The sequence below is a fragment of the Scardinius erythrophthalmus genome (genome assembly GCF_964197995.2).
Source record: "Scardinius erythrophthalmus genome assembly, chromosome: 5".
Lineage (NCBI taxonomy): Eukaryota > Metazoa > Chordata > Actinopteri > Cypriniformes > Leuciscidae > Scardinius > Scardinius erythrophthalmus.
In genome coordinates this window covers 22,248,206-22,267,581 of record NC_138225.1, presented here as the reverse complement: position 1 = coordinate 22,267,581, position 19,376 = coordinate 22,248,206, and the positions used below count along the sequence as shown (strand labels likewise).

Here is a 19,376-nt window from a genome sequence, read left to right as displayed (position 1 = left end):
CTAGAATGTACAGCATAGGATACACTAAACTAAAGGATAGGGGTGTGAGCAATTATTCACTTAAGGAAATATTACTAGAAGGAACAAATTATATAATACATGAGGACTTCTTAAAAAAAAAATGAAATGATACAGGACTGGTAAAAAATTATTATTATTATTATTTTTTCCTCAACCAAGTGTTTTCAACCAAGTAGTGCTCCATACTCCAATCCAGTAGGTGGCGGACAATGCGCCCTTTAGTTGGTTTGCCAACCACCATTTAAACAACAGAAGAAGAAGAAGAAAAAGCTGTTTTAAAAATGGCGTCTAGGAAGAGATGTATGTTTACAGTTATTAATGCGATTATTACAGCTCTTATCATAGAAAGTCAGTGTCGACTCCATCATCTCATACTTAAGGTATGTGAGTGATGTGCTTCCAATGTTTTTATAAGATATTCGTATAGTCACTGTATTGTCATCACTGTTGTTTAATGCCAACAGATGTTGTCTTAAGTGTGAATCATATTAAGATTTATCAATCATAATCGTTTTGTTGTGACAATGCAAAAACCATTAACAAATAATTCAAAAGGATCTCAGCAGCTAACGTTAAATGCCCGTGCGCCACTAAACACTCTTGTTCTGTTTTAGGACGACATCCGTCAGCGGGTTCATCTGAACACATTCGGCTTATATAAAGATGGTTACATGAGTATAAGCATGAACAGCCTCAGCTTCACTGATGGAAATACGGACAACATTGACAGCTCCACGGTCAGACTCGCTCTGCTGTCTGACAAATGACCGGCTTTCAGATTTATACAGTGCACTTTAATAATATGATAAAATAACACAGTATAAAAAAAATGTCTCGCACATTATTAATGGGACTTTTTAATCTCACCTTATACAAGGCATCATTTCAAAAAATAGAAATCATCTGTCACATAGAGAAATAAAATATCTTTGTCATGTATTATTTTGCAGATTGGTTTTAGCCTAGATCGTGCAAACAATAACGGCTTCTCCACATATCTGGTCAGTATCTGTCTTTGAATGTCTATTTTTCTCTGCTGCTGCTGTATAGTTGTTATCAGAGTTGTATGATGACTGTTAGATTCGTTATTGTTTGTAAATATGCATAAATGAACTGCTGTAAATTGACCATCTTGTCAGTTAAGGATCTTATATAGAAGTACAGTATGATTCATATAGGCCTAATATAATATTAGATTAAAGTTAATATTACATTCAGGCATTCTTTTTATGATCTTTCGGTCAAACTGATTCAGATAATTGATATTCTCTCTTATGAACACGCAGGATGAGGGTCTGGATTATTGTCCTCTGAAAAAGGATCCAAATAGTAATTTTGCTGGGGTACTTCTATTGCTGGACTTCAAAAATAACCTGTGAGTTTTATTTTTGTACTTTGTAACTTTTTTTATTCATTACAATTAGAATGAATTTGGAAGTATTTTTTGAATGTTCTGCCATGACTTGCGATTTCCTCAGAGTGAGGAAGAAGACTTCAGCGGAGGCTGGTGTTTTTCCCAACATCATACCTGTGTTGCCCAAAAGCATTGCAGAGGACCTGCAAGCTGAAAAGGAGAAAGGTCTCCACGACAATGGGCCAGGTGATGGATCTCAGTCTAAGAGTAAGTCTTTTCTTTTTATCTTGGACTATAAATCATAACATGTGGTACACTACTGTTCAAAACTTTGGAGTCAGGTTTAAATTTTTTTTATTTTTTATTTTTTTTTTATCAAAAGCCACAGTAAAAACATTTTTAATATTACAAATGATTTCTATTTCAAATAAATTATGTTCTTTTGAACTTCGTTCATTAAATAATTCTTCAGTTTACACAAAAAAAAATGTTAAGCAGAGCAACTACTTTAAACGTTGATAATAATGAGAAAAATATTTGAGCACCAAATCATCATATTAGTATTTCTGAAGGATCATGGGACACTGAAGACTGGAGTAATGATGCTAAAATTCCATCACAGGAATAAATTACATTGGATTACAATGTATTCAAATAGAAATTTGTTATTTTAAATTGAAATAATATTTCTAAATATTACTGTATTTTCTTTACTGTATTTTTGATCAACAAAAGCAGTCTTGCTGAGGATACAATAAGAGGCTTCCTAGCCCGGCCTCTCCGGTCACTGTGCCCCCTCACCCCACCCAGCCCCGGAGTGGGCGCCCTGATTTTAGTTTGTGAGGCAGTACTGCCCTGAGATGGGGAGTGGATGGGTGTAGGCTGTCAAATACATTGATTAAAAATGTATTGTTTTCATTTCGGTTCATTCTTGGCAAAAATATATATATTTTTAAATAAGAGTGGAATAGCGTTCGCTTTATAATGAGAGTATTTAGCTAATAATCTTTGAAAATAACACACACAAAAAAATCAATCACTGCTGATTTTTGTTCAGAGACAGATGCAGTTGGAATCTAAACATATTATTTGTGTAGCTATTTAACATCTTTAAATGGTCTACAGCAACAGAGCCATCAACAGAGGAGTGCGGGCAGCTTGCCTTCAGTTGCAGATGCGGCCTTAAACTTAAGATAATGAGTGGATTCAACTCGCTTTATTTTCCTCATTCGTTTAAAATAAAATTACATTATAAATAAGAAACTGTAGGCTATATACAATTATTTTATTATTGAATTGTTTATTAATTAAATTATAAATGATTAGGTAAGCTAAGCATCATGTTTGTGATTTAAAAAAAAACATCTATGATAGATTCTGAGAATTAAAACAAAAATCAGGCTTGTGAATTTATGGCATCAATTGCTTTATTTGTTTATAAACGGAAGTATAGTAAAAATGCTATTTGTGTGTTGTATTTTTCATATTTTTTGTATAGTACAGCAAAACTATGGAGCTTTATGGAGCTGTCAACAATGGAAACTCCGGCATGCCTTCAGTTGACGAACACCCCATGCATATATAAAACTATATGTTATTAAATTGTATATATGAAATGATTTTATTTACAAGTTTTATGCCACAGTGCATTGTTGCCTGTTGTGATCGCAGATGGCTGGCAGCTTGTAAAAATATGCTAACTTTTGAAAATAGTGTTTGTCTGTTCTCATCTTCTTTGTATTGTAAACGAAAGCCTTTTAATTAAGGAAATTTTAATGTTTGGTACGCATTCCTATATTTTTGTATCAGTCTACCTTTCAATTATTGTTTTGTGTTTATTTCTCTCCTATTTATTTGCAGTGGGTTCTAAATCCAGGCGAGATGTTGAGGTGAGATCTGCCTAAACATTTGTAGAAATGTTTTAGGACTGTGTATTGTCTTAAAAATATGTTAATTCTGCATGAGATGATTTTGATTGTATTACTCACACAGAGCAAGGCAGAAGATACATATCCTCTTCAGAGCAAAGACAAAATCTACTCCTTTGAGGTAGGATATACATGAAAGGGTATTGCTGAGAGCTCTTGAGATGAGTTCTGAGCTGAAGTAATATCTGTCCATTTTTAGGTTTACTTTTTAAAATATTTTGTGCATCCCACTGACTCTCCTGCTCTTGTTTTAGTTTTACTTCAACATCACAACGGATGAGCAGCAAGGCCTTTATAACTTTTATTTCTACAACTGCTACGCCATGCCAAAAAAGCAGGACAGCTCTACGTCAGACATGCTGCCTTTCAACATTGATGTGAGTGTTTGTGAGTTCTAAAATACAGTGTCTATAAATATAAAGAAGTCATGCAGTTCATATACTCGGGCAATACATAATTTCAGATCAACATCAAAGAGAAGAATCCAGAAAGCTTCCTCTCAGCGGGAGAGATTCCTTTACCTAAGCTTTACATCTGTATGTCCATGTTCTTCTTCCTCATCGGCACACTGTGGGTTCATGTTTTGCGTACCCATAGGTAAGTGCTACAATAACAGACCTTATGTAAATTTTCTATTCAACAGTTTCATTCATTTTACAAGAAATGACCAGTAGAGAGCAGCAAATCATATTTCAGATTGTCTTCTGTAAAAATAGTAGAGCATATTATGGGATCACTGTGTAATTCTCTTTTTTTATTAGTGCTGATGTTTACAAGATTCATTGGCTGATGGCTGCTCTTCCATTTACAAAGTCACTTTCCCTTATTTTCCATGCAGTGAGTTTTTTCCTCTTTGTTTATATGGGAACTTTTGAAGGAAATGCTTATATTTGATATTTCAAAAACATTATCTAAATCATATGCAATAAACCATGATAGTTCCACCAAAACCTTGCAATTTAGGGAAAGTGCATTTGAAAGGCAATTCCATTTTACGCTAGATACCCAAGACAAACAGCAGCATTACATTGCCTTTGTTTTAACATTTATGTTCCTTTTTTACAGATTGACTACTACTACATTTCCAATCAGGGCTTTCCTATTGAAGGCTGGGCTGTGGTCTATTACATAACTCACCTGTAAGTTCACCAACATAAACTGGATAATACAGGAATAGGGTGAAGTACTGTCATATAAGAAAAAAACAGATAGATATTTATGTAATGTTTTTGCTCTTAAGCCTGTAACACACTACACAACCCTTCAAATCATACACTTGCTGACTTTGAAAATGGTTACAGGGGAAAACTGGGCATCATACATAGTAAACGACTGAAGATCACACACTACTAGACTTTCAAGTCATTCTGAACACAAAATCTGCAGACTAGCTCTGACTTTCAGCAAACTGGGAATCGGAGAATACAATAGTTGTTTAGTGTATTCCAGCCTTTTAAAAAGTTCCTTAGGTTGTTTTAGGTGGGTAGTGAACTTGTATTTTGAATGAAAACCACTGTGCTGTTGTCTTGATAACTAAAGAGCTGAGTGTTTGACTTCTCTGAATGTGTTACTTTGTGCAGGCTGAAGGGGGCGCTATTGTTCATCACTATAGCATTAATAGGAACTGGCTGGGCCTTTGTCAAGCATATCCTCTCAGATAAAGACAAAAAGATTTTCATGATCGTCATTCCCCTGCAGGTATTGGTTCCCCACCCACTTGAAAATAGCATCCGTCCTCATAGTAGTTTCTACTAGTGTTTCTGCAAATCGTTTTGTATGAATATGCATGTAAAATCCCCAGTTTTTTAAACAATTTAGAGGTCACAAAACACTAAAACATTTTTTTCAAGACGTTAATAGTACACTGTTGCACAACATTGAAGATGTCAGCACATTATTTTTTAAAATACAAGGTTGTTAATGGGATTTTAAGCTAAACTGCTGCTGTCCTATGATACTTACAGTTATAATTGTGATTTCAGGTTCTGGCCAATGTGGCATACATCATTATTGAGTCCACAGAGGAGGGCTCCAGCGAATATGGCCTGTGGATGGAGATCCTGTTTCTAGTAGATCTGCTATGCTGCGGGGCTATTCTCTTCCCAGTCGTCTGGTAAGTGCTCTTCCGGTTTGTCCTTTTGATGTGGCCCAGATTTAATTTTCTGTACCATAAATGATATCATTTGTAGACTAATAGACCAAAGTCTGATGTCTGTCTTATATAAGTAAATGGCAGGCTGTTTTGGCTTTTTATCTTTAGTCTAGTTAGTCTGAAAGCAATTGTTTTTGTTTGGTAGGTCCATAAGACATTTACAAGAGGCATCAGCAACAGATGGCAAAGGTATGTCGAAGTAACATTGTCAGAGCACTTTGTGGTCAACAGTTCAGTGACGTTTGATACTGTATATTTGGAGTGTCATTTTTTTTTATGACCACTTGTAAAAGACGTCAGCCCTGTCACAATGTTGAAGCCATTTTAAATGAAATATTGTGGAAAGTGTGTATTTTTAATCTTTCCAAATGCTTTGCTTGGTTGATTGAGCTGTACTCCTTCACATTTGGCTGTTCTCTACATGCTATTTAAAAGACTTGGTCTTTACAGCATGAAATTGAATAGTGCTGTCTTCCAGAGTGCTTCAGTTCTAGGCTGCTAACGTATGCTGCTCTAGACATACGTTAACCAAAATAGTATAAATGCTCTTACTAACAGTGGTAGTCTATGGATTATTAAGAGTTGTTTTAAGACATTAATACTTTCAGCAATATTATTTGTTTTTACTGTATTTTTGATGAAATTAATGCATCTTTGGTGAGCACAAGAGATTTCTTTCAAAAACATAAAAAAAGTCTTACCAACCTCAAACTTTTGAACGGTAGTGTGTATCGTGATTTTTTTTTTTGCTAAAAATCCATTCCAATGATTTGCTTATTATAAGCAATTATTATTGGTGGTGTTGGTTTTGTGGTGGTATGATAAATCATAAATCAGATGAATTTGACCCTAAGCTGATGAATGTTTGGTCAGTTGTTAGTTTCCCATTCCCTTGAACAAACAAGGGCGTCATCCCTGATTCATCTCTTCTGCAAGCTGTGTTACTAACATCAAACAACACACATAGTATGTCTCCATTGTGGCTTGATAGTTTTAGGGTGGAAAACGGATCCTGCTAGAGATGCTTTCTCTGGCATGTTCTCTGCCACTGTGCACTGTTGCCTGTTGTGACAGCAGATGCCAGGCAGCTTGTAAATGTCATAGCTCAGAGAAACCAGACTGTGCTATGACTTTATCTAACCCACAAATCCAGGGAATGGATAGAGATTTATGGTTTTATTGATTTATTATCCTATGATAGAAATAGGATCAATGCAAATTCCATAACCTCATTACTGTTTTTTATTTATTTCATTGAGCTTTATTGTAAAATATTAATAATTGTTTATTTATATTATTCTGTAGCCTCCTGTATTTCATATGTTGAAGAAAATCATTTTTTTTTCTGTTACACTGCTCAGAAATCAGGGTTAGTAAGGTTTTTTGTTGTTGACAGAAATATCAATCAACTCGACTGATTTCAACATTGATAATAATAATAATTTGTTTCTTGAGCACCATTACATCCAGTGCCATCACAGGAATGAATTACATGTAAAATATATAAAAACTGAAATATTTCACACTATTACTGTTTTTACTGTATTTGATTAAATACATCCTTGGTGAGCATTAGAGACGTCTTTCAAAAACATTACAAAAATCTTACAGACCCCAAAATGTTTAATAGTAATGCATCTAGACCTTATTAAACTTAATACTTTTAATGTTTCACCAAAATGTAATTTTAGTCACATCCACACACATATAGTATAACATACACTTTATAGGTTTATATATCTGTGGTTATGCATATCTACAGAAATCCGTCATAGCATTCAGCCTGTCCTTTCCAATTGACTGACTTTTTTTCTTCTTCTCCAAGTTGTATTTGTAAAGCTTATACACAACATGCATTTAGTCAGATCTACAATAATCTAATTGTATGTGTTTTAACTAGTAGACTAACGTACATAAAAAATGCATGCTTTTTACTAGCAAAGCTTTGGCACCATCACAAGTCCTGTATTTTTTTTATGTGTGTGTATGTTTTGCTTAAAGGGCTTTAAGGGTTCTTATTTATTAAAATATGCAGAAATAATCAGTTAATTTCTTTAAATCTTACATATAAAACTCTTAACCTACTGCTAAAAAAAAGTGCTTAATGAAGCGAGGTGTGCGGGTCTTGATGACAACGTCCTGCTGTGCCTTTAGCTTCTGCGATAGAGATGTTTGCTGAATTATGCTATTTCGGTCATCCCTGAGGATGCCTGTTTCCAACAATCTAACATGCTTACAGTTACTTTTTTTCCACCAATATTTAAGGCTGAATGAACAAGAGCAGGTGTGTGTGTGAGGGAGATCAGCACAAAATGAAGCAGGTTATTCCCTTAGCCCCAATGTCTGTGTCCCAATTTTTACCACTGCAGAAATATGGCTCCTCTCATAAGTTCTATAAGTGGCAATATTTAAGCACAATGTGAGATACATATACTGTAGCACAACTATAGTTTGCTTGGTGGATTATGACTTCGTAAAATCCTATATTGGAAAAAAAAAATCTCTCTTTTTTTCTTTTTTTTTCTCCTCTCAAATAATCATTGTTTCATTGCTGCCTATCATATATTTTCCTACTTTCATCTTCTGCCTTTCCCTCACAGGGCACAACAATATAAACTTAAATTGCCTTCTGATTTTGACAGTTTTCACAGTAGGAGTGAGAACCACAATAAATGAAGCATGCAAGTTAAAAGGAAAGCTCATCCCCTCTCTCACTCTGTTTTAATCGTAATGTTTGGCTTTCTCGTTCCCTTTGTAGCTGCCATCAATCTGGCTCAACTGAAACTTTTTAGGCACTACTATGTGATGGTATGTATTCACCTCACTGTCATTCTCACTTGCATTCAGACACAGTGCTTTTAAAAGGACATGTACCTGGTGCTCGGTTCGGTGCGTCACTGACTGTCTGTTATGGCACGAGACTTGTTAGACTTATTAGTTTTGTTTTATTTTAACAGTCAATTGTCTCTATAATTGCATTATTTATGAAGGTTTGTGTATGAATACATTGCATTCACTGTTTTTATACATGGATTTTTCACTGGATTTTTGTCTGGATTTGTCTCCAGCCAGTCTGAGCCAAAATGCATTCTTTTTGGCATTTTTTTTATTTAATTCATTAATTTGTAAGGACAGAAAAGATGCATATATTGTTCAGTGCTTCAATAGAAACAAAAACATTTGACCGTGAGGAGTTCACATGATCAATGTCACATTTTCTCATTCGATTAGTGACCTAATTAGTCCAAAACCTTAAATAAATTTCTTTATTTTGGCATTCTTTTTTTATCTCATCAAAATCAGACTAGAAATCTTTTAGATAAGTGTATCTCTGTCCTCTCTCTCTCTTTTTTTATTCTCTTCTCACTCTCTTTCTCTGTCACAGATTGTATGCTATATTTATTTCACCCGCATCATTGCCAGTCTCATCAAGGTCATTGTCCCTTACCAATGGAAGTGGCTCTACCAGGTGAGTGACGGCAGCTTCCTCAAACATCACTATAGTAAAAGTGCACTAAAGACTTTCACATTAAAGGAGAACTCCGGTCAATTTTAACATTGAGCTCATTTTTTTGTAAATTTGGAGTGCTGTCAATACAGAGAACAACGACAAAAATCGGTGTTGCCTACACTGTGTTATCCTCTTTTTAAAATTTGCACCCTGTTGACTTCAATGGGGCAAGTTTTAAACCTGCTTTTAGCCTCTTAACATCCTTGATGTGTCATTACAAGTGCACAGAAAATGTGAGTGATTCCTTCAGAGTGAACACGAGTGAATCTGACTGCAGTAGATGTGAAAGATATGTATAAAAATGATGTTATTTCAGCCAGAGCACATACCTGTATTTTCTTCCTGTTTTCGGTCGAAGTCCATAGTAATTGATTGTCGAGTTCACACGCATAGGTTTAGTTACCTATGATCACGCGCGTGAACTCGACAATTTAAACATAAACTTCCCTATTGATCCTTTCACACAGACATTGTATAATATGTATAATATTTTAGCAATATTTAGTGTATTACATTAAAGCTAATTAAGTCATTCTTCAGCATCCCCAAGATAACAAATAGTATGTGGAGGCCTTTGCTGTGTTAATTCTCTGTTTGGTTTGACTGTAAAAGACCAATTTTCCAATGCCATGAGGGGTCACATGATTGTTTTACTTAGCAGTGTACATAGGGTGGCCACATGGTTATTGCTCTGTTGCAGGACAGTAGATGGGATTTTGTGGCACAGTGCGATAAATTTACTGCTATTATACTCTGTAAATATTGATTTACATTAGTTGGGAAGCTTATTTTAACGTTTTAAATATACAGTTAAGCTTAGATAATTGTGACCAGCTTTGTGACTGGTGACAATGTATTTCACTTTACAGGACCTATTCCGTATGGAATTTTTTTTCTATATATATATATTTTTTTATATTTATATTTATTATTATTATTACTATTATTATTATTACAACTGAATAACAGGCTAGTAGTAGTAAGAAAAAATCACATTATATAAAATAAATTTCCTTAAGTAGCGGCAAACTTATTTTCCTTTATTAGACTACTTATGAATACGTTGGTTGGTTATTTTCCTGCTCTAGCTAGAACATGAGGGCTGTGCAAATGGATTTTAAAACGGCAATTGCATTTTTTACTATTATATTTCTTATTGTGGTTTTGTAATTTTAGGGAAGAAAAAAAACAGATATAATACAGATATAATTGAAATGTGGGACACTGCTTACGTCTTGCAGGATGCAGGACAAAGCTCCCAATTTTGGATGGCCACCCTACATTTACAAGGTCACTATCCAGTGACCTTTTGTGGAAGTAGTGCACTTCACAGATAATGTTTTGAGCTGTCTGTTGTTTAGATAACACTGTTGGGTTACAAATACTTATTTAGAACCATTTGAATCTCAGATTTGATAAAATGCATGAAAAGAAGATATCATATTGGGTTAACAGTTGAAAAAAAATCCACAAATACATACATGCAACCATTCAAAGTTTTATTGCTTTTTCAAGTTTTATAAGTGTATTTTATTCCTAATTCATAGTTGCTGGATGAGCTGGCCACTTTGACCTTCTTCTTTTTAACCGGACACAAGTTCCGACCGGCCTCCTACAACCCCTACCTACTGCTGTCTGTGGAGGAAGAAGACATGGAGATGGATGATGTGTAAGAAATCATACTTAAATACACAGCTACTGGTGAATGTCCACTTTATTTTTAATGTAAGAGCAGGCGTTGCCAATGTTCTTTTTGGCAATATTCTTCTATTTATTTACATAGAGACTAATGAATCAGAAGTCTTGCACAGGAAATAGCTTATTTCCGCTTTGAAAAATAATGTGGATGTCAAGTTACAGACACAGTGAACGCTAAACATTCACTGTCTTTCATGATATATTTTCATAGTGCGTCATTCTTTTATTTCAAAAGATCAAGGGCAATTTGATTCCTCAAGATGGTATGACTCACTCACAGCAGAGAGAAAGTGATGTCGGAGGACCATAACCACATGCAAGAGATGATATAAGATGATCTCAATTTAAAGAGATAGTTCACCCAAAAATAAAAATTCTGTTGTACACAAAAGAAGATTTTTATGGAGAATATGGGAATATTAAGTAATTAAGAAGAATATGGGTAACCAAACAGTTGATGGGCCCCATTTACTTTTTCCCCTCATATTATAGAAGTCAATGGGGCCCATTAACTATTTGGTTACCCAAATTCTTCAAAATATCTTCTTTTGTTTTCAGCTGAAGAAAGAAATTCATACAGGTTTGGAACAACTTGACAGTGAGTAAATGATGACAATTTAAATTTTCAGGTGAACTATCCCTTTAAAAGCTCATTACTCTCATTTTTGTTTTTTTCCAATTACAAGAACATGTGTATGCGCAGCTCTTCTACATACCATGACCCTGTTGCGCTCCATTACCAGCTGCAACCTGGTCACACGGACAGGCTTACAATGATCCAGCCACCTGTCATGGCTCTAGATAGAAGAAGCGCAGAGGGGTTCCTTCTGATTGGAGGACCTGGTAGCCATCCTCATTACATGCCCTAGCTGAATGCACCTGTCATACCCTGTTTATTTACATACGCACTCCCAAACTTTCATGCTGGTCAGTTCCTGCTAATTTTAAAGCCATGCCATGTACTTACTCCAGGCGGCCTCATCAGGTCAGACGATTCTTTGTTTTCATTTCTTTCTCTTGCTTCATCTCTACTGGCTTTGCCGGGTTTTTTTTTTTCTCCTTCTTTTTTCTCCATCCTCGTGATTTTCTCGCTAAGGTCTCAGTGGATTGCGTTTCTCTCCACTACCTGATGTCCAAGTCTTGTTCTGTTCCATGACAACCCCCATCCTCCCCTCCTTCCCCCAAGTTCCCATCTCCCATTCACCCCGCATTGAGCATCCCCTCAGGCGGCGTGTGCTCTACCCCCCCCCCACCCCGGCACTTCCCAAAATAGCCCTGTGACTCCGTATGTCCTTGTTCCTTGCTTGCACTTTCCCCCTCTTCTTCTTCTCCTTCTCCCCCCGACAGCATGCCATACACAGGACATTTTGCTTTACTTTGTTTTTTTTGTTTTGTTTTTATGTGGCCTATTTTCCTAAAACTTTTTTTGGGTGACTTGGGGTGCGGCCTGATTCAGCTGTCCTCATTGAGTCTTGCAAAGAACACAGAAAAGATGGATGACGGTAACCACAAAAATAGAGGGCATTGCTCTCATGAGCATTCAGAGTTTAGGTCCACACTGCCCTTTCTGCTTTTATTATTATTATTTAATTGAAAAAAGAATTTCTCCATTTTGATCTTTTTTAATAGAGTGCAACAGTTTAACAATTTTCCATTCATTTTCTCCATTGAAAAATAATTTTTGTTTAGGGACAATAATTTGTCATGGTTATTTCAACTTCCTTTTAAAACATTTTTATAATAGCCAAATTCCAGGTGAAGAACTATGGTACCCATGAATCCTGAAGGGATCGCCCATCTACTTAATATATTTGTGGAAACTGTGATACATTTATTTTTTCAGGATTCTTTAAATAGAAATATCAACAGAGCAGCAATTATTTGAAATAGAAATCTTTTGTAGCATTATAAATGCCTTTACTGTCACTTTTGATCAATTGAATACATCCTTGCTGAATAAAAGACAAAAAAAAAACTTTAAATCTATCGCAAAAATATTCATATTCACTACTGTAAAGTAATTTTTAAATGTGAAAAATCAGTGACAGTAAATAAATCTTTTTTCTTTTTTTTTTAAATCAACTATCCTTAATGGGATTTTAGTTCATTTTAATGGCACTGAAAAAGTGGATGGTCACAGTTGCCCTCTTTTGTAAAGTATTACATCAAATCAGCTTCAACTATTAATGTGCTATAAATTGGGCCTTCTCTTCTGGAATCAAAGGTACATTGTTACACACAAAGTGCCATAAAATGAAACTGATCTCATAGCATTCTAGCTGTTTAGGGCACCTGTTAATTTTTAGTTAATTAGTTTTTATTTTAGGATTTGTGTCTCAGTAGTCTGAGGTTGCTGCTGAGGAGAGACAATGACTGGTGCTGTGGTCTCTAGCCGTGTGGTGAATGTCTTTGAAAACCTTGAAGTTGATCCGTGCTGAGATCCTGTTTTGAGCGGTAGTTATGTATTGTGTTTAAATTGCTGAAAAAGTTATTGTATATCTCAACATTCAGTGACATGTTGGCACTCGATTTGAAATGGTATATTGCACTCATTATTTCTTCTCAATTAATTTAAACTGGACCTCAAATGGGTAAATCTGGTTGCTTCAACAACAGTAGATGTGTGGTGCATCTGAGCCGTGAACAGTGTGCTGAGACTAGTGTGGTCGTATGCAGTCCAATCTGTGCTCGGAGAATGAAAGCAAGAGAGTTTATGCGTGTGTTGCTCTCACTTGGTCTCAGTTTTTGCTCTGAACATTCTGTCCACATTCGAATCTAATACAGAATGCTCGCCCAGTCATGCTTGGTCACATTTTATTGGAAATGCTTGTATATAAATAAGATGATCTTGGTTTAGGTGATTCAAACATTTGTGGCTCAGTGGGAGAAGATTCAGAAAGAACAAGAGACACTAAACTTCATGCCAAATGTAAACGCTCATTTTAGTTGCACATTTGTTGCAATCTTCTTAGAAAACTACGGTGAACAGAAGGGGACATTGTGACGCGGTTGTGGCCGCGACATATTAACTCTTGGGAATGTGATATGTTGTGGCCTCAAGATGGTATGTTGATATTTTTCTAGTGGCCACAACTTCTATCTGTTGAGGGAAGGACATCTATTTCTCTTGGCCACAAGTTAAATGCATAAACAACCTGCAATTTTCAGAAATGGATAATATTCTATATTTATTAAGAAAAAGTGCTTAATTAAGAAATGATTATATTAATGTATTACATAATGTAAGTTTATATGTCCTGGCCACGACAAAGCTAAGTGAACCAAACATGTCCCCTCGTGGTCATCGTAGAAAACAAAGATTAAGAGAAGGATTGTTTTGTTTTATGAATTAAACATCAGTTGTATGCATGCGAGATCGCTGAAGGGCTTTCCTCAGAAAATTGGGACAGTCTGAAATTATTTAAGGACCTGTTTTTATTTAGCTATTACTGATCCAGATTCTGTCCACACTGATATTCACAAGAAGCGCGAAACCAAATCTAATGTAGAAACATTTTTATCTCTTGAATGTATTTAAGCGTGTTTGGCTTCAAATGTTGTGTTTCAAATAGAGCTTGTTTTTGTTGTTAATGATGCTCTTTTTCTTTAATTTCAGGGTAACCACCTCAACAGCCATGGGAGAGGGCGTTAAGAAGGTGAAGAAACTGTCAAACGGACCATCAGAGGAGAGGGAGAGCATGGCATGATGGGAGATACAATTCTCTGTCGGTTCTGTGTGCCTCTGGACTTTGTGGCCAGCTACTGACATGTGAGACATTCTTGAAAAGCTTAACAGCTGTATGTCCAGAATTCCCAGTGGACCTTCTCCCATGATCACATGTGAAGACATCACATTCCATATCCACATATATGTCTATCTCTGTAAATGTTGCACAGACAGTATGGAGAATTCACAGTACGCAGCTCCATGATTCCTTCAGCCACTGTAAGTTTTAATTGAAATGCTAGGTGCTGTGCATTATTTTCATTTTACCTTGATGATTGTGTGTGTTTATTTATTAATGACCTTCCTACGCATTGCTTGATCTCAGACACGCTGTGGCACTTTAACAGGTACACTCCAGTCGAGTGAACGCGTATGTGAGGTCACTGGAAATCTGTAGAAAACTGCAGTGCCTGTGACGTCTCTTTCAGCGATATTTAAATGATTATTTCCTGCTCTGAGTTCTCAGAATGAATCATTTTTATGTAAATATCCAGACCCTTAAAACATACGTAACCCAGATTAATGTTGCAAAGAATTAACTGTACAGTTCTCAAGCTTAGTCAGGATTTGATGACAGCTGCTTAGTATTTTCTCAGTATTTGTGGGTTATTGTATGGATGATGATGGACTTTCATGAAATAGATCCAGGGTCTCCAGAAACGTGTTTCAAATGTATCAAACGTGGATTAAAATGATTTCAGGGATCTTGTAATTTGCGTTTATTAGTAATGCCATGGAGGATTTTGTTTTGATGTTTAATATTTTGCTTATTTTTGGATATATATTTGAGCAAGCTTTATGAAATTGTGTTTCAGTATTAAATTGTGCAATGGTTTCATTTGCATTTGTCTTTTATATTTGGTTAAAAGTGTTTATATAAATAATGTGAAGTTGCATGTCGATCTATATGATAAAGAACCCATCAGAAATCAACCCTCGAATTCTTATCAGCGTTTTTAATGATTTTGTTTTACAGAAGGACAACATTTTCCACACCTTTTCATGTTTACCAGAAACGATCATAGCAAATAAGACCAATGCTAAAGCAGTGTCTTATCATGCTGGGACACAGTAAACGTCCGACAGCACTTAAGCAAACGGCTCACTGATGATTAATTCACAAGTCTCGAGTCCTGTGCTCACTTCTGCTAAAATGCCATTAAGAGCATCTGAGATTGACAAATATCAGGAAAAAAAAAATCAAAAAATCTTTGGCTGCTAAGGATGGGAGAATTGCAAATGCTAATTCTATTTCCCTTCTGCCTGATTAGAAAATAAAGCATGAGAAATGTTTTAAATTAATTTCCTATCCATTATCCCTTAATAATAATAATGAGGACAGATGCAAGCTTCAGTAATGCAGTTGGGAAGAGATGTAGTGAGGCGCGAGACGCTGACATGCATTGGATGAATTTATTCTTGCAAATTTCATTCCTTATTTGGAATCCGTAATAATCAGTTACCAGAAAAACTGAGATTCTGTGCTACTTGATTACTTCGTTCATCAGTTTTTTGTCAGTCTTGATTAGAGCATCTTATGTCACTTGGATGGTCTATTTATAACCAGACTGTATGGTTATAAGGAAGTTTTAGAAAGTATTTGCTTAAACTAGCTAATAGATGTTCATTATGTCGCGCTTGGTGTAAAAGAGAGTGAACAGAAGCTGGATTAGATGGCAGTTGACAATATTAGTATGTGCCCAGGGTGTTAAAGATTAGCTGTCTGTGCAATAGCATAAGGAATGGTTTGAGGGTTGTTGAAAATCCAGTGTCTTGGAAGAAGCGATGAACATTTTCTTTTTCCATTAGCAAAATGAAATGAAATGCCTCAGATTTAGAGTTGAGTCACACAATCACAATTTATTGTCAAAATGCATCTAGTTCTTTTAAATATAAAAAGGAACATTACTTTGTTAAATATAATTCATAAAAGATTCATTGTAAATATCGTATATCAACATATCGTATTGTATATTTATTATTAAATTGTAAATATCGTTCCTTGCGGACCTCGAATTTGATCCTTTATGTGATACTTTCTTTAGGCTACATCGTTACGCCTTGTGGCACAAAGTTACTATCACCGAAATTAGTTGTTTAATCATTCAATCAACCGTTTCTTTATAAACATTGATTCGTTTATTAAAGCAAGAAGTGCACTATCTTTGTGGAGGATGCATTGAATCATTCACTCAAGTGATTTGTTCAAACACCACTACTGCGTGTCGAATATTTTCATTGGCGGAGCAAAATGTGTCTAAAATGTAAGTCACTTAATATTAATTAATTATTTATTAATTATTATTATTTAACTGTTAAAAGCATTGTCAGACTGGCAAACTCACATTTGCAAAGTCTGAAAAGTGGCATGTTCACTGAAAATGATCTGAGATGAAACACCTGCCACATGTATTATCTGGCTGTTTGTATCGAATATGTACAATGACTAAGAAGAAAAGCAGTCCTAAATAACTTTCACGACATTAAATCGCATAGGTGGTCTGTGGTCTCATTGTCAGTGGTGCGGACACTTTGATTAAATTACACTCTGCTGAGCCATTTGTATTCTGGGCCAGAGAAACTTCACTAGAAAAAGGCTCCCGTAACCTCTTGTTAAAAGTAAAGCATCTAACATAAAAGATTGTATAAATGTTACCAAATATAGCATAGGCCTATTACTGCATCATTTTTCAAGTAGTGCTTGCCGAGCCAAATGCTTGGCACAACATGTCATATTTTAGTTAAAAAACGATTTTTTTCTTCTTCTACCTGACGTTTACAAAATATGCTGCTCAAAAGTGCCTTTCAAACACCTGACTACTTTCCAGTCTGTTCTCCTGCTGTGCAATACCCCAATCTGCAAATCGATTCTTCCTTCCTCTTTGCTTAGATGCTATTTATATGCCTCTCCCACCTTCCAAAATATTTTGTATCTGTATTTTTTTATTCCAGAACGGTCCTGATTTAGAACTTTGCTATATTCATGCTCTGATGCAACTAAATTAATCACAATATGTCACAGAGACCAGAGTCTGTTCTTCTTCTGAGTTGAAGTAGAGAAAGTGTAGATGCTTTTATAAAAGGTACTGGTGGCACCATGGTATCTAATGGTAATAATGTGGTTCTTTGATATGTACTATGGAACTGAATGATTACCATATCCATATCTCATGGTATTTACATTTTAATCTAAGGTATATGAAACTACCTTGGTGCACAAAAAATGTATCAGTTCCCTAAATTTTTTTTTTTTGTTGTTGTTGTATTTTTGTTAGTTTTATTCTAAATGACAAGGTTACCATTGCTAAGAGAAAAAAAAATGTTTTTAGCTACAGGACAGATACAAATTGAATTGTCTACAACATACTTTTAAAATCTACAAGATAGTTATTCAACTAGACATAATGGCACAAATGTCTACTATAGTTCAGCAAGAGTTCTAGCAGGTGATGCTGTTGGCAATGGCCGCTGGGTGTTTATGGAGAAGCACAGAGCTGACTCAGCGTCCTCGTCTTCTGTTTCTGCCGCCTTCATTCAGAGGCAAAAATCAAAACACTCACCTTTCTCTCTTTCTGACGCTTTACAGCACTGCACAAACTAAACCTTCCACGAGGAGTGAATTGGCCTGGACTTAACCTGGGCCAGTAGATTACAGCCGTGGCTTCGTCACGATATGACAGAGTATGAGCCTTTACTCTGAACAGCTGCACTATAATCTCAACTGTAATCCTATTTCGGGATTATTCTTATGAATGTACATTTATATTCAATCCTTAGATGTTTTAGCCTTTGCCTTTGTTATATATACATAATTGGAAAATTATGAATATATAATGTGTAAATATAATGTTTAAATGTTTAACCTAATGTTTAGATGTGCTCTATATATTCAATTATGAGTTAAAATTTCCATCCATCTGGATTACACTATTTTAACAAAAGCAAATTATTATATATTTCTCATATTTGCCAGTTAAACATAAATGAAGTATGTAAAAAGAGATTTATGTAATAAAACCCCCAATGTGTTTTACATACACAGTAACCAGTTTTATATATATATCATCACAATTAAATATGTAAATCTCATACATTTCAACTATAACGGAACTTAGCTTGTTCCACAGCTAGCCATATTTAAACCATGCTCATACTTTTTAACTGATAAAATGTAATTGTTTTAAATGTAACCAATTTAAAGCTAGGTTAGGTAAGATTTTTCTAAAAAAAAAAACATTCCAAATTTGTTTAAACTGTCTTTATATACCAATACATAATTAAAATGTAAGTACTCTGAAAAAGAAAGTATAAAAATCGAGTGTCTGTAGACCTCTCACGACTGTTGTAAACACAGCTCATTATTTCCATTCACTCCACCCCCTCCCTTCTGGGCTCCTTCTAAAGCCATGCCCCCAAAACACATGAACGCGCGACGCCAAACGCTCAGGCTCAGCTGAAGACGCATTTATTTACCTGAGAGTGGAGAGGAAGGAGCGCAGTGCATGCAGTGACATCATGTCAGAATCACATGTAATAAAATACCTAACTTTATCACTATAAATATAAACAAATATGATGGCTTTTAGTACTCACTATCATCAAGCTAGCATATCGATACTGGTAAAGTTGAAAATATATTTTGTTTGATTCGGTAACGAGCTATATTTAGGCTATAGGTAACAAGCTATATTTATAAGGCAAAGCTAGGTTGCATTGATACACGTATTTCCATTACCATCAGTTAAACTGTGATGAAGGTGAATTTCGTGTAAGAGTCATAACATATACGGTGTTTTGCATGTAAGAGTTTCCATGATGAAAACATTGTTGACTCTGATGAGGACTAACGTTACACTCCGGTGACAAGTACCGCATCGTCTGTTCGAGGACAGGTCCACTCCGGGGTCGAGGGCGAAGCAGAGGAGGTCGTTCAAGAGTGCGGGCAGGGTCCAAGGAAGTAGTTTAGCAAAGTAGCAAAGCTGGCA

The 19,376-nt window shown here is 35.5% G+C and overlaps 1 protein-coding gene across 3 annotated transcripts; it reads left to right on the top strand.

Moving 5' to 3' along the window:
• Window positions 1-199: 199 nt before the first annotated feature.
• On the top strand, window positions 200-15,233 carry gpr107 (G protein-coupled receptor 107; the record flags this gene model as incomplete). 3 transcript variants are annotated; one of them, XM_081366808.1, is made up of 18 exons in its annotated part: window positions 203-401; window positions 636-758; window positions 972-1,022; window positions 1,308-1,396; window positions 1,500-1,642; window positions 3,236-3,264; window positions 3,368-3,424; window positions 3,558-3,680; window positions 3,767-3,900; window positions 4,065-4,140; window positions 4,369-4,442; window positions 4,884-5,001; window positions 5,286-5,416; window positions 5,601-5,644; window positions 8,214-8,263; window positions 8,841-8,924; window positions 10,514-10,635; window positions 14,281-15,233. In XM_081366808.1, exons 1-18 carry the CDS (start codon window positions 303-305, stop codon window positions 14,369-14,371), a joined length of 1,638 nt encoding a protein of 545 aa, XP_081222934.1. In that variant the 5' UTR covers window positions 203-302. The 3 variants fall into 3 exon arrangements, 2 of the variants coding, with proteins under 2 accessions (XP_081222935.1, XP_081222934.1); XR_014030254.1 differs by lacking the exon at window positions 8,214-8,263 and having other exon boundaries at window positions 200-401; XM_081366809.1 differs by lacking the exon at window positions 14,281-15,233 and having other exon boundaries at window positions 200-401; window positions 10,514-10,639.
• Window positions 15,234-19,376: the final 4,143 nt, after the last annotated feature.